The following is an 11,895-nucleotide window of genomic DNA, read 5'->3' on the forward strand; positions in this document are numbered from 1 at the left end:
TCCCCTCTTCAACCAAAATGAGATCTCGCAATCCACCCTCCATGGGGACCAGCGTCCTCACTGGCACATCGCTCGGTGTCTGGCTTTGATACCATTTACAACAGCCCAAGTCCACCGCTAACAAATATTATCCACTTTGGCCCATATATATCGCCGTCAGCCTCACAATTTTAAAACACGTCTATTAGGGAGAGATTTCCACATCCTTATAAAGAATGCTTCGTTCCCCTCTCCAACCAACATGGGATCTCACACTCCACACTCTCGAGGGTCCAGTGTCCTCGCTGGCACACCGCCTAGTGTCTGGCTCTAATATCATTTATAACAGTCTAAGCCCACCACTAACAGATATTATCCACTTTGGCCTATTACGTACCGCCATTAGCATCACACTTTTAAAACACGTCAATTAGGGAGAGGTTTCCACACCCTAACAAAAAATGCTCCATTCCCTTCTCCAACCAACGTAGAATCTCACAACAATCCTCCCCTTACATGAATTCCCCGCTTCTTCTCGTTGTTCTTTTCAATTCGACTCAGTAAACCAACAGCCATTACATTGCAAACTTAACATATAACCAAGAAATTGATGAAACTATAGTATAATCAAAAGACATGCTCAAATTTTCATGAAGGAAATGGTGAGGCAAACTATCAAAAACAGCTTTACAGAGGTCCAAAGTTCAAGCAAACAACCATTGGAACACAAAAGGTTCATATATACAGCATATAGCTCAACTCTACTATCTGTCAGCTATCTACATACCGGTGCTGAACTTTGATATCTACAGCTACCAACCTATCTCTAAGTCTGATATCAGATTAGAAACACACACTCTAAGCCTTTTATACATTATATCTAAATTTGAGTGCTCATCATGGTACCTCTACCAAGGGCCTGTCAGTGTTCTTCTTAAGCAGAGCCTTTTGGCACCAAAATGACATTTCATCTTCTCCAAAACCTGTCAAAAGTAAAGGATTGTTGTTAAAATGAAAGCTTGTGTGTTTAAAGAAGCTGATATCAATGTACCTGATCTTTCTGGGTTTCCATTATCTCTCTCTGCAGATGATAAGATGCATAAAAAATGGAGGTCAAGATGATTGTTTCAGCCAATTATATCAAATGAAATCCATTTTTTGATATGTAATGTACCTGTTTCTTCTGCAATTCTTGGTTCATTTCTTTGAGTTTTGCAACTTCTGCTTCAAGTTCTAAGGTGTATGCCTGCAAATATCAAACTGTTCTTATGGAAGAATCTCAAATTTGAATGTGACTAGCTGAGGCTTGGATTCTACATGTCTATTCTGATCATTAAAGATACTTTGGGTACTTTGAACGGTTTCCAGTTGCATGCCCGTTGCATACCAAAATCCTTGTATTGTATCACTTTACTTCTTTCAGTAAGATCTCACATCAGTTGGAGAAAGAGAACGAATTATTCTTTATAAGAGTGTGGAAACATTTCCCTAACAGGCGGGTTTTAAAAACCTTGAGGGAAAGCTTGAAAGGGAAAGCTTAGATAGGACAACATCTGCTAGCGGTAGACTTGGGTTGTTACAAATGGTATCAGAGCTAGACATCGAGCGGTGTGCCAGCAAGGACGTTGATTCCCCAAGGGGAGTGGATTGTGAGATCCCACGTCAGTTGGAGAGGAGAATGAAGCATTCCTTATCAGAGGTGGACTTGGACGGTTACAAATGGTATCAGAGCTAGACACTGAGTGGTGTGCCAGCAAGGACGTTGGGCCCCCAAGGGGAGTGGATTGTGAGATCCCACATCAGATGGAGAGGAGAATGAAGCATTCCTTACAAGAGTGTGGAAACCTCTCCCTAACAGATGCACTTTAAAATCCTTGAGGGGAGCTCGAAAGGGAAAGCCCAAAGAGGACAATATCTACCATCGGTGAGCTTGGCCTATTACACTTTCCTTTATTGTTTTCATGATGTATAGTTTTCTTTTTGTATTTTCTAAGTGTATGACGTTTCGACAAAATCATGTCTACGCCTAGTAGACCTGAAATGCCGGAGAATGTGACTAGTCGTCAATTCTTCCTACCCAGAGCTCTATGCTACCTAAGCCCGTGGCATTGCCTTTTCGTTTATAGCCTATAATATTATTTTCTTCCTTTCTCTCGATCTTCCTTCCAAACTCTCTTTCTAAAATCTTTCTCTGGCCCTGCCCTCTAAAACCTTCTTCTTAAAGCATGCTAGAGGCTGGGGTATATGGGTCGACACGATTTCGAGTTGACTGACTCACTCAGTAGTGTCAGTAGTGAGAGTGAGTGCCGCACAATCACTTAGAAACGTCCCATAGGAGCACGATTGTGACAATTAAAATGGACGGAAACTGCAAGTTTTACAGGCATGATACAAGGAATCCATCCATAATATTTTGGCTAGAAGTTTTAGGAAGCTAAATGGAGGTTAACTCAAGAACTTCATTTGGCTAGAAGTTTTTTGTGAATGGTTCACTAATTCAAAACAAGTCCTAAGAAACTGTACAGCAGATGAACATTACTATGAAAAACCAACACAAACTCGAAAGTGCATTTCATGGTTAAAAAGTGATAACCATTAGCATAGCTACCTGTTTACGAGCCCGTGATCTTGCAGCCGACTCTCGGTTCTTTATCATTCGTCGTTGCCTCCTCTCGACTACTTTCTCCAACGCTCCACCGCTTCGCCTTCCCCGACCAAACGAATATGGAACCGGTGAAAATGAAGATGTAGATATGCTGTTTTTTGTAATCATGTCAGATGATATTGTGCTTGTAGGAGATCTTGAAGCAACAGTTACACCTCCCGTGCCTAAACCGACCGCACCGACGCCGCTGCCCTGAAGTAAAGGATCATATAAAGAAGGTTTGGGAGCCACAACCAAATTAGTAGCAGCTCCAGTAGAATGCTGTGGATGATTGTTCACTAAATTCATTGAAGAAGCAAAGGTCACAGTAGCTGGTTTGGGAAAAAGTGGCTGCTGCTGCTGCTGAGGAGACCTTACAGCTCCTGCCCTTAACATCCCATGAGCCAAACCAGCATTGTTTTTGTTCTCAGCTATCTGATTTTCCATGAACATCCCAAGAGCCAAGCTAGCATTGTTGTCATCTCTTGACAATCCACCAAAAAATCCACAGCTAAACGGCCGCTCCTCGACACGTCGAGGCTCCTCTCTTACCACTCCAGCTCTAGCTAAGAACTCCTCCAATGTCACCTCCCCTAACGTCGGTTGTCGTCGAGGCGTTGCCTCGACTCCACTTCCCCCCTCTTTGCTCAAGTCTTTCCAAACTTCATCAACCGTTTTTTGACTAATGGTCCGTGGTAATGTTAATGAACCTTGTCTCTGCAAGTTCCCACCATTGGTGCTTCCAGCTCCACCCACAGCAGCAGCTGTAGATGTCATTGCCTGAGACTCTTCTGCTGTCCATATGTTCTTTAGAAGTTCATCCATATTCATTGAACCAACATCCTTTCCAAGTCCATTCCATGTGTTCTGAAATTCATCAAAGGTTAAAGAGTATATGGAAGGTTGTCTGGTTAATGTGAAATTTCCTTGTGTCTTAGCCATGATGCCTTCTCCTGTTGGCATATCCTCAAAGCTCCTGAAATTCATTTGCAAGCTCAACTCGTGTCGACACGACAACCGCTTTGAACAGCCAGCGTTTATTTATGGCATGAAACAACTCGAAGCATGGGTCTAGCTTATTGAGACGTTCTCAGTTTTCTTACTACTGAATCAAGGAAAACTTATCAATAGAATGAAAGATAAAGGTTTTTCATGGCCTAAGAATTCTGTATTGAATAGCTTATAAACATTACCGTTCAATTACTATGATTTCCATACTCCTAACACTGACACAAAAAACTTCTCACCCCATTCGTGAGATCCCACATCAATTGGAAGGAGAACGAAGCATTCTTCACAAGGGTGTAGAAACTTCTTAGCAGACGCATTTTAAAAACTTTGAGGGGAAGCTCGAAAGGAAAAGCCCAAAGAGGACAATATCTACTAGTGATGGGATTGGACGGTTACAAATGGCATCAAAGCCAGACATCGAGTGATGTGCCAGCGGGAAGACTGAGCCCCAAATAGGGGTGGACACGAGGCAGTGTGTCAGCAAGAATGTTGGGCCTCGAAGTGGGATGGATTGAGAAGTCCCACATCGATTGGAGAAGTGAACGACCCAACGAAGACGCCGGGCCACAAAGGGGGGTAGATTGTGAGATCCTATATCGGTTGAGGAGAAGAACAAAACATTCTTCATAAGGGTGTGGAAACCTCTCCCTAGCATACGCGTTTTAAAAACCCTGAGGGAAAGCCTAAATAGGGCAATATCTACTAGCGGTGGATTGACATCACCACAACGAACCCACATCACAACCAGATAATTGGTGAAGCAAGAACTGATACTCAAAACTAGCACCATCATAAACTAAAACTTTGATTACACCAGTTCATCATAATGATGAGACGAAATCTAAAACATTTGGACCATTCATTCCAAGCTCTTGATACCCAAAACAGGCAGCAAATAACAATTTTCAAGAGGTCACTACTCTCTAAACTGACCCTTTTTCTTAATCTACAAACCCAATCTTCAAACAAGATCAAATCAAAACCTCAAACAAGAAAACCCATCAGACAAAATCATTAAACACAGTATAATTACATATAAATTTAGATAAAGAGCTAAAACTACACCTCATTTTAACATCTGCAATCCCAAACCAACATTCTAACATCGATAAACCACAAAAACACAGAACAGAAGGGAAAAAAACAACCATTTTTTAGAACAGCAACGAAAAGGAAAACTGGGAGTGAAATGAAATGGCAGCTCACCTTAAAAAAAACAAAAAAAATCCTGTTTTTTCCTTTTTCTAAGGAAAAATTGTTGGGCACTTTTGGAAAAATTGGCAGTGACCTGAACTGAGAGACCCCTTCTTTCTTTGGGCTGGTGGAGACGACAGGTGTCTGTCGCACAGATCTGAGCTTTGTATAAAGGATTTGAGAGCTTAATTTTCTGGGATTTTTAAATAAAAATTTAGACTTTTTTTTTTTTTGGATTAGAAATATAATATTGATTAAAAGCAAAGGCATCCATTTAGATTCAACAACGTGGACCAATGGATGAAGGTCTGAAAGGTGAAATTGACCGGCGAGCCAATGGAGAACAGCAAAGTGGATAAATATGGACCGTTGGATTCAGCTTTCCGACAAAAAGGATGCGATTGTAAATTTGCGGTTTTTTGGGTTGTTAACGGTCTGAGGTTTTTCTACTACTAAAGAACATCATGTGCTGCTCTCAGCCAATAGGAATTTGCCAAATTGCCTAGCAGAAAAGACAAAACTTTTTTGACTTTTTTCTTTTATCATTTTTTTTAAATAATAGAATAATGCTTTTGTAAAAATAAATAGATATTTACTCAAACTTTATTGATGTTTATCAATAATATTTTGATCTTTCAACTCTTATGGTCATTCTCGATCACCCTTACTAAACAATATTAATGAGTCTTTTTCAATTTTAAATAGATTTTTGGGCAAATAACTGTGATCTTAAATTTTAAACTAATATCAATCTGAATTTAAAATTTAAAAACTGATCTTATAAGTAAACTCAATTAAATTTGTCTCAGACGGAGACCGAGTAAGGGTATAATAATTAATTAATTAAACCCACAAAAAATTTAAGTAAAAAATTATATTTTTAATTAAATTTAGGATTTAACAAAGTGGATGAAATTGGAATGTAATTTGTGGAGGATTATAAATTGATGGGAGACAATCCTGTGCTCCCCATTTTTAATTTAAACCCTTTTACTTGACGTATCAAATTAGAACACGTCACTTTCATGTGGCTCACACGTGGCGACCTCTTATTGATGTTGGATTATGGTGGGCCCGCACTTTGTGGGCTTAAATCAAATCTTATATTTATGGTAACAAGTTCACCGTTGACTCATCCTCTTTTTTCGGTGCCGACTTGTTTTATATTTTATTTTTAAAATATCTTTTAATTTTATATAGTATTTTAAAAATATCTTCATTAACTAAACTTTTTTAAAAATTAAAGGACATATATTCTTAAAAGTATCATTAACAAAATATATATATATAGATATATATATATATATACAGATTATCACCCTTTTAATATTATTTTTAAAATTTATTAGTATTTTTTTATTATTTTTTAAGTTTTTAAAAAAACTAATGGGTTCTTTAAGAAAATAAATAAAAAACTTTAAAAAGAATTAATGTTTTTTCTAAATTATTGAAAATATCATAAGTTTGGGGATATTTCAACGCTTCTACTTCTTGCTACCAAGAGGGGCATCTTCACATCTTCTTAACTCGAAATGACAAATGACTGGGGAGAAGAAAGGTTACTTTTTTAGGGTACCTCCGGTGGAGACGGAGTGGGTGGGGCCTGTAGCTCAGAAGATTAGGGCACGTGGCTAGGGTTCCAATCCCTCCTCTCCCACAACCAACCAAAGTCCTTATTTTCACTTTCACCGTCTTTCAATGGCATTCGAGGGGTCAATAAAAAAAAAAAGCCAACAAAAATTCGTTCACTTACCATCAATCCACGAGCCTTCACTTACCAAAGTCTAATTCATAGAAGACGATGAAAGTTAAAGAACAGAATTAGAGGCCTACAATTAGAAGTTCACCTTAGTGGACAAGGAGAATACACCTAGTTCAATTGAAAACTTCTTTACTTCATCGTAAAATGTCACCGACAGACTAAAACCGGTCTCCAGCCAATTGTAATCAAGGAACTTAACAGGGGCATTTCTTCAATACTTCTAAAGTAGTATGTAGAACTTTGAAGCTAATGACTATGCTAAGAAGTAATGCATCACTGATTATGCAACAAAAACAATCATGTGGCAGAATGTGAAATGACAAAGTTTATATCTTACTTCATAACTAGAAAACAGGTTATCATTTCAATCCAAACACAAGTGACTACATCATGATAAAGAGTGGCGCCTAAATGTTTCGATAACAGACCAAGCTTATTGCTAGCAAATATGATCCGCTTTGACCCGTTACATATCACTCTCAACCTCAAGATTCTAAAAAGTGTCTACTAGGGAGAGGTTTACATGCCCTCAAGGAATGTTTCGTTCCTCTCCAACCAACGTGGGATTTCACAATCCACCCCGACACACTTCTCAAAACTTGACTCAAATATCATTTGTAACAACTCAAGCCCACCACAAGTAGATATTGTCTGCTTTGGCCTACTATGTATTGTCATCAGCCTCAAAATTTTAAAATAAGGTTTGGTTCCCCTCTCCTACCACCGTGGGTTTGGTTCCCCTCTCCTACCACCGTGGGTTTGGTTCCCCTCTCCTACCACCGTGGGTTTGGTTCCCCTCTCCTACCACCGTGGGATCTCACGGTTTGACAACAAAAAACTGATAGGAACTTAATTGACCAGTTTAAGCTACTTCCGTAATTCTAGACAGGCACTGAATTACAAAATAACAAACCGACTACTTTCACCTAAACCCAATTCTACTTTAAACTCATATTTTGTAAACCTGTGCAAAGTTCTATTCAATGTAAGCAACTGCACAAGAATTGGTAATAGATCATTGATTACAGAGTGTTCCTCGAGGATATAAGGACTAAATGACACTTCACAAATGGGACAGAGAGATAACCAAATTCACATACGAAAGGATCAATCTGGAAACAACACCATCAATCGGGCATAAGGGCATTATCTTAATGAAAAGATATCAAAGGCAAACTTTCAAAAATCATAGCACGGGCAATAAAATGGAATAGAGATGCGCCATAAAATAACATAATTGGATGGTGTTCGTCAACCAAAACTAACAGCAAGTCAAAGAACCAGACCACCTAATTCACAAGGATTGGCAAAAAAATGAGAAAATGAGAACTAGGAATCATGGGGTATGGCAGAGATTAGAAAGAAAAGTAATGCCATTAATTCATACTGCTCTTCTAAATCCAGGCTTCCAATTAACTACCAGCATTCCAATGCCGAAATAATATAATAGCAAAAGAGTCTAAACCATTAAGACAAAATCTAATTGATGAGAGAACAGATAAAAGGGTTAAACACAAAAAAGGCTTGTAAATTCAAAAGCATAAAAAAAAAGACCGAAACAGAAAACCAGCATCACGAAGTCTATTCCAAAATGCATATTCAATTCAACGGTAAGATTTCTGGAACCTCGCACGAGCTCCACGACCACCAAACTTCTTGGGCTCGCAGCGTCGGGGATCAGCGACCAGCAAAGTCCTGTCGTACCTGACCAAGATGTCCTTGATTTCCTTCTTGCTCTGCTCATCCACATACTTCTGGTAGAACGCGACCAAGGCCTTCGCAATGCTCTGACGGATGGCGTAAATCTGCGACGTGTGACCTCCACCCTTCACTCTGATACGCATGTCGACTCCAGAGAACCTGTGTCGTCCAAGGAGGAGGATAGGCTCATAAGCCTTAAAACGAAGGATCTCCGGCTCCACGAGTTCAATTGGGCATCCATTGATCTTAATCAAACCCCTACCACGCTTGCAGTATGTCACAGCCACCGCCGTCTTTTTCCGGCCGAAACACTGAACCGACTCAATCGGAGCAGCCATGTTTTCCGAGTTCAGATGGTTTACCTGGTTCGCCTCCTGCTACAAACCCTAGAGCTCTGAGAGAGAGGAAGTTCTAAGAGTGGACAATGAAAATCGAAGCGGAATATTTATATGAGAGATAAGAGTTAGGGTTTTTGGGATGCGACGTTATCGGGCCAAAAAACGCACCGATTTACCTTTTATATATAATGGGCTTGGTTTTGAAATTGGGCCTAAACTCATTAATGGTAATATGTTGGGCTGAAATTTTGAATACCCGGCCCAATACGTCACTCCGGCCCATTTTACACTGAACAACCCTTTGGTAAATTTCGAAATACGTTGTGGGCCGGGCAGTCCAATAAGAATTTTTCTTTTGGTGATAATTAGTAATTATTATGGAGCATGTAAAATAATAGTTTTCATTTAAACAATTTTGTATTAAAACTCGGATATTTTGTCTTCAAAAATACCTTTAAACTTTAAAAGAAGTGTTTCAAAAATATTTATAAAAAAAAATTCCTTATATTTATTTAAAAAATACTCATAAAGTTTTATGAATAATATTAAAAAATTGGAGATAATTTATGAAATATGGCAAATAGTTTTCGTCCATATATTGGCGGTAAAAAACTGTTTTGAATTTATTTTATAAAGACAAAATGTATAAATATATTATTTAAAATTTCGTGAATATTTTTTAAATATAGTATTAATGAAAAAGGTAATTTTGATTTTTTTTTTTAAAAAAATTGAAGGATATTAATAAAATAAGCCACATTAAGTATTTTTTAAATAAAATACTAACGAATTTTAGATTTATTTATATTTTTTTAAGCTTAGAAATATGTTTTAAATAAAATATCCATAAATCCCTATCCATTTAATTTATTGCACCCACAGACCAGGAAGTAGCTTAACTGAAGTTAAATTAAATGCTATAATTTATTTTTCGAATTTATCTCCAACAGTTAAGTTGTTTATTTTCTTTATCTCTCACTAAAAATAAAAAATAAACACTCAATAAAGGCTCAAAAATTTCAAAATTTCGAAACTAAATCAGAAAGAGGTAGGTTAGAATCGAGGGTTTTTTTAGTGTCAATTATAGATGTTCATTTAATTCACTAATACCTGTTTCTTAATATTGAAAAATCCTCGTTTAAATGAACAATGAAGAATGGAGCAAAGATTTCTCCCTGAGAGAGAGGAATGAGTGGCAGCAAAGATGTTAGATGTCACCATCTAACTATGAAGAGAGTAAGTTGTGACCCTTACGTTGCGACAAGATAAGCGGCGACGCTCAAGTGGTGCCCATCTGGCCATACGAGGACTTAGACGAGTGTCATGATGCGACTGAGGAAAACGGTATGTCATCTAACATATCACACGAAGTGGGCATTGAAGACAAGATGAGATGTGACGTTGTATTGAGAGACTTTTATCGAAACAGAGGCAAAGTTGAGCCGAATGACTTGACCTAATGTAGAGGCAAGTCAAAAGTGTCGCAGACGATTGAAGATGTATGTGCAGGCGGGGTGTGTGGTTGAATAAGCTTGGATTCTGCACAAATGATGTTCGATTGGCAAAAAACAAACCTTACCTAAGGTCCGACGAAGCTACAAAGTCGAGGTGGGGCTTAATTCTCCTTAAGGCTGGTCGTGAGCGTGTCAAGATTACGACACTGCGCGGTAAAAAATGTAGGACCATGACACTAGGCCCTAAAGCAGTGAATTGTGACATCTCACCTCGGTTAGAGAAAAGAACAAAACATTTTTTTTTTTTTGACATCTTGGTATATTAATACACATAAAACATAGAAACATCTAATCAATTAATGTCGATATAAATATGATACTCATAATTATAACTTAATGATCATAGGCGTAACGTTATTTTATATTATGTGACAATGAACACATTTATAAAATAAAGGAAAGTTTGGTTAAAAGGTATAATTAAATATAACTAAAAGTAATATGAGGTGAGGACAGCCTTTCCTCTCCCCAGCATGCGTCTTCGCCTTTCCTTTCTGATGCGTCTTCGCCTTTCCTTTCTGATGCGTCTTCGCCTTTCCTTTCTTATGCCTGTCTGCATCACTCTTCTTCTGTTCTGCACTGACGCTGACATCTCGCTGCGCTAAGAATCGTCCACTTCCACGAATCATTTCTCTGTCTCCACGAATTGTCATTTTCCACGAAGATGAACTGCCTTCTTCATCTTCGATTCGAGTAGAGCCTCTCCGATTCTTTGTGGTTTTGCATCGTCTAGGATGGATTCGTCCAAGTTCGAGACGGATGAACCACTGACGCCGGCCGGACGACTCTTTCTCCGTCCTGAAATTAACCAGATTATTCACTGCGTTATCGGAGTGCGGGACTTGATTGATGTCGATTCGGTTAAATCTCAAATCGCTGGTTCCGTAATGGTTCAGCATCCTAGGTTTTCGAGTCTTCTTGTTCGTGACCAGAATGGAGTTGAGTACTGGCGGAGGACTTCTATTGAAGTCGACCGTCACGTCATTGTTGTTGCTGAACCTGTATTGGACGATGGAGCCAGCGATGAGAAGGCGGTGAATGAGTATTTGGCTGATTTAGCGATTAATTCGTCGATGGATGCCGATAAGCCTCTTTGGGAGATTCATTTGCTTTTGGCGCATAAGTGCGCGATCTTCCGAATCCACCACGCGCTTGGCGACGGGATCTCGTTGATGTCGATGTTCTTGACGTGTTGCCGACGGGCAGACGATCCGAATGCTCTGCCGACGATCGTTTTGGATTCGAGGTCAGCGAGGAAAACCAGGCGGTGGAGGTGGGCGGAGGAAATACCGAAAACGTTGTTGGCGGTGTGGTTTAACTTCCTGTTTGTGGTGGAGTTTATACTTCGGGCTCTGTGGGTTTCTGACCGGAAATCGCCGATCTCCGGCGGGGATGGGGTGGAGCTCTGGCCGAGGAAAATGGCGACGGCGAAATTCGCGGTGGAGGATATGAAAGCGGTGAAGAAAGCGGTTGCTAACGTGGTAAGTTGAACTCCTCAAAACTAATTGATCTGTGGCTTTGAACGTGACTTTCCTCTAAATTAGTTTTGTGGTCTGTTATGTTTAAAAGTTTCTAATCTGATGCTGAAAAGCTTATAAAAACAATTCAAATGTCCACGTGTACAGAAATACCCATAAAATATATATAAATATAAAATACTTATTTAAAGTTTTTAAAATAACAAATAAACTTTTTTTTTTTTTTTTTTTTTTTTTTTTTTTTTTTTTTTTTTTTTTTTTTTTTTTTTTTTTT

General features: G+C 38.8%; 3 protein-coding genes across 4 annotated transcripts in view; 1 reads left to right on the top strand and 2 right to left on the bottom strand.

Moving 5' to 3' along the window:
• Positions 1–624: 624 nt before the first annotated feature.
• LOC111455067 (ABSCISIC ACID-INSENSITIVE 5-like protein 6) lies at positions 625–5,044 on the bottom strand. 2 transcript variants are annotated; one of them, XM_023096593.1, is made up of 5 exons: positions 4,841–5,044; positions 2,588–3,725; positions 1,154–1,225; positions 1,031–1,060; positions 625–962 (listed from the first exon to the last, which is right to left on the bottom strand). In XM_023096593.1, the coding sequence occupies exons 2-5, from the start codon at positions 3,608–3,610 to the stop codon at positions 888–890; spliced, it is 1,200 nt and encodes a 399-aa protein (XP_022952361.1). In that variant the 5' UTR covers positions 3,611–3,725; positions 4,841–5,044; the 3' UTR covers positions 625–887. The 2 variants fall into 2 exon arrangements, with proteins under 2 accessions (XP_022952361.1, XP_022952360.1); XM_023096592.1 differs by having other exon boundaries at positions 2,588–3,728.
• Positions 5,045–7,945: 2,901 nt separating this feature from the next.
• On the bottom strand, positions 7,946–8,721 carry LOC111455068 (40S ribosomal protein S16-like). The gene has a single exon (XM_023096594.1). The coding sequence runs from the start codon at positions 8,627–8,629 to the stop codon at positions 8,195–8,197; it is 435 nt and encodes a 144-aa protein (XP_022952362.1). The 5' UTR covers positions 8,630–8,721; the 3' UTR covers positions 7,946–8,194.
• Positions 8,722–10,590: 1,869 nt separating this feature from the next.
• Positions 10,591–11,895, top strand: part of LOC111455065 (O-acyltransferase WSD1-like) — a 4,402-nt gene continuing 3,097 nt past the window's right edge. The window contains exon 1 of the mRNA XM_023096591.1: positions 10,591–11,624. Within this exon, the coding sequence (XP_022952359.1) occupies positions 10,878–11,624 (747 nt within the window). The 5' untranslated portion in view covers positions 10,591–10,877. The remainder of the gene's footprint in view (positions 11,625–11,895) is intronic.

The sequence above is a fragment of the Cucurbita moschata genome, unplaced genomic scaffold (assembly GCF_002738365.1).
Source record: "Cucurbita moschata cultivar Rifu unplaced genomic scaffold, Cmos_1.0 Cmo_Scf00017, whole genome shotgun sequence".
Taxonomy (NCBI): domain Eukaryota; kingdom Viridiplantae; phylum Streptophyta; class Magnoliopsida; order Cucurbitales; family Cucurbitaceae; genus Cucurbita; species Cucurbita moschata.

What these genes read in the sequence shown, in the direction of transcription:
- LOC111455067 (XM_023096593.1), bottom strand. Translation starts at nt 3,610, where the DNA reads ATGAATTTCAGGAGCTTTGAGGATATGCCAACAGGAGAAGGCATCATG. An exon ending in GATCACGGGCTCGTAAACAG is followed by an intron (nt 1,226 to 2,587) that starts GTAGCTATGCTA and finishes TGATATTTGCAG; the next exon opens with GCATACACCTTAGAACTTGA. An exon ending in AAGAATTGCAGAAGAAACAG is followed by an intron (nt 1,061 to 1,153) that starts GTACATTACATA and finishes TATCATCTGCAG; the next exon opens with AGAGAGATAATGGAAACCCA.
- LOC111455068 (XM_023096594.1), bottom strand. Translation starts at nt 8,629, where the DNA reads ATGGCTGCTCCGATTGAGTCGGTTCAGTGTTTCGGCCGGAAAAAGACG.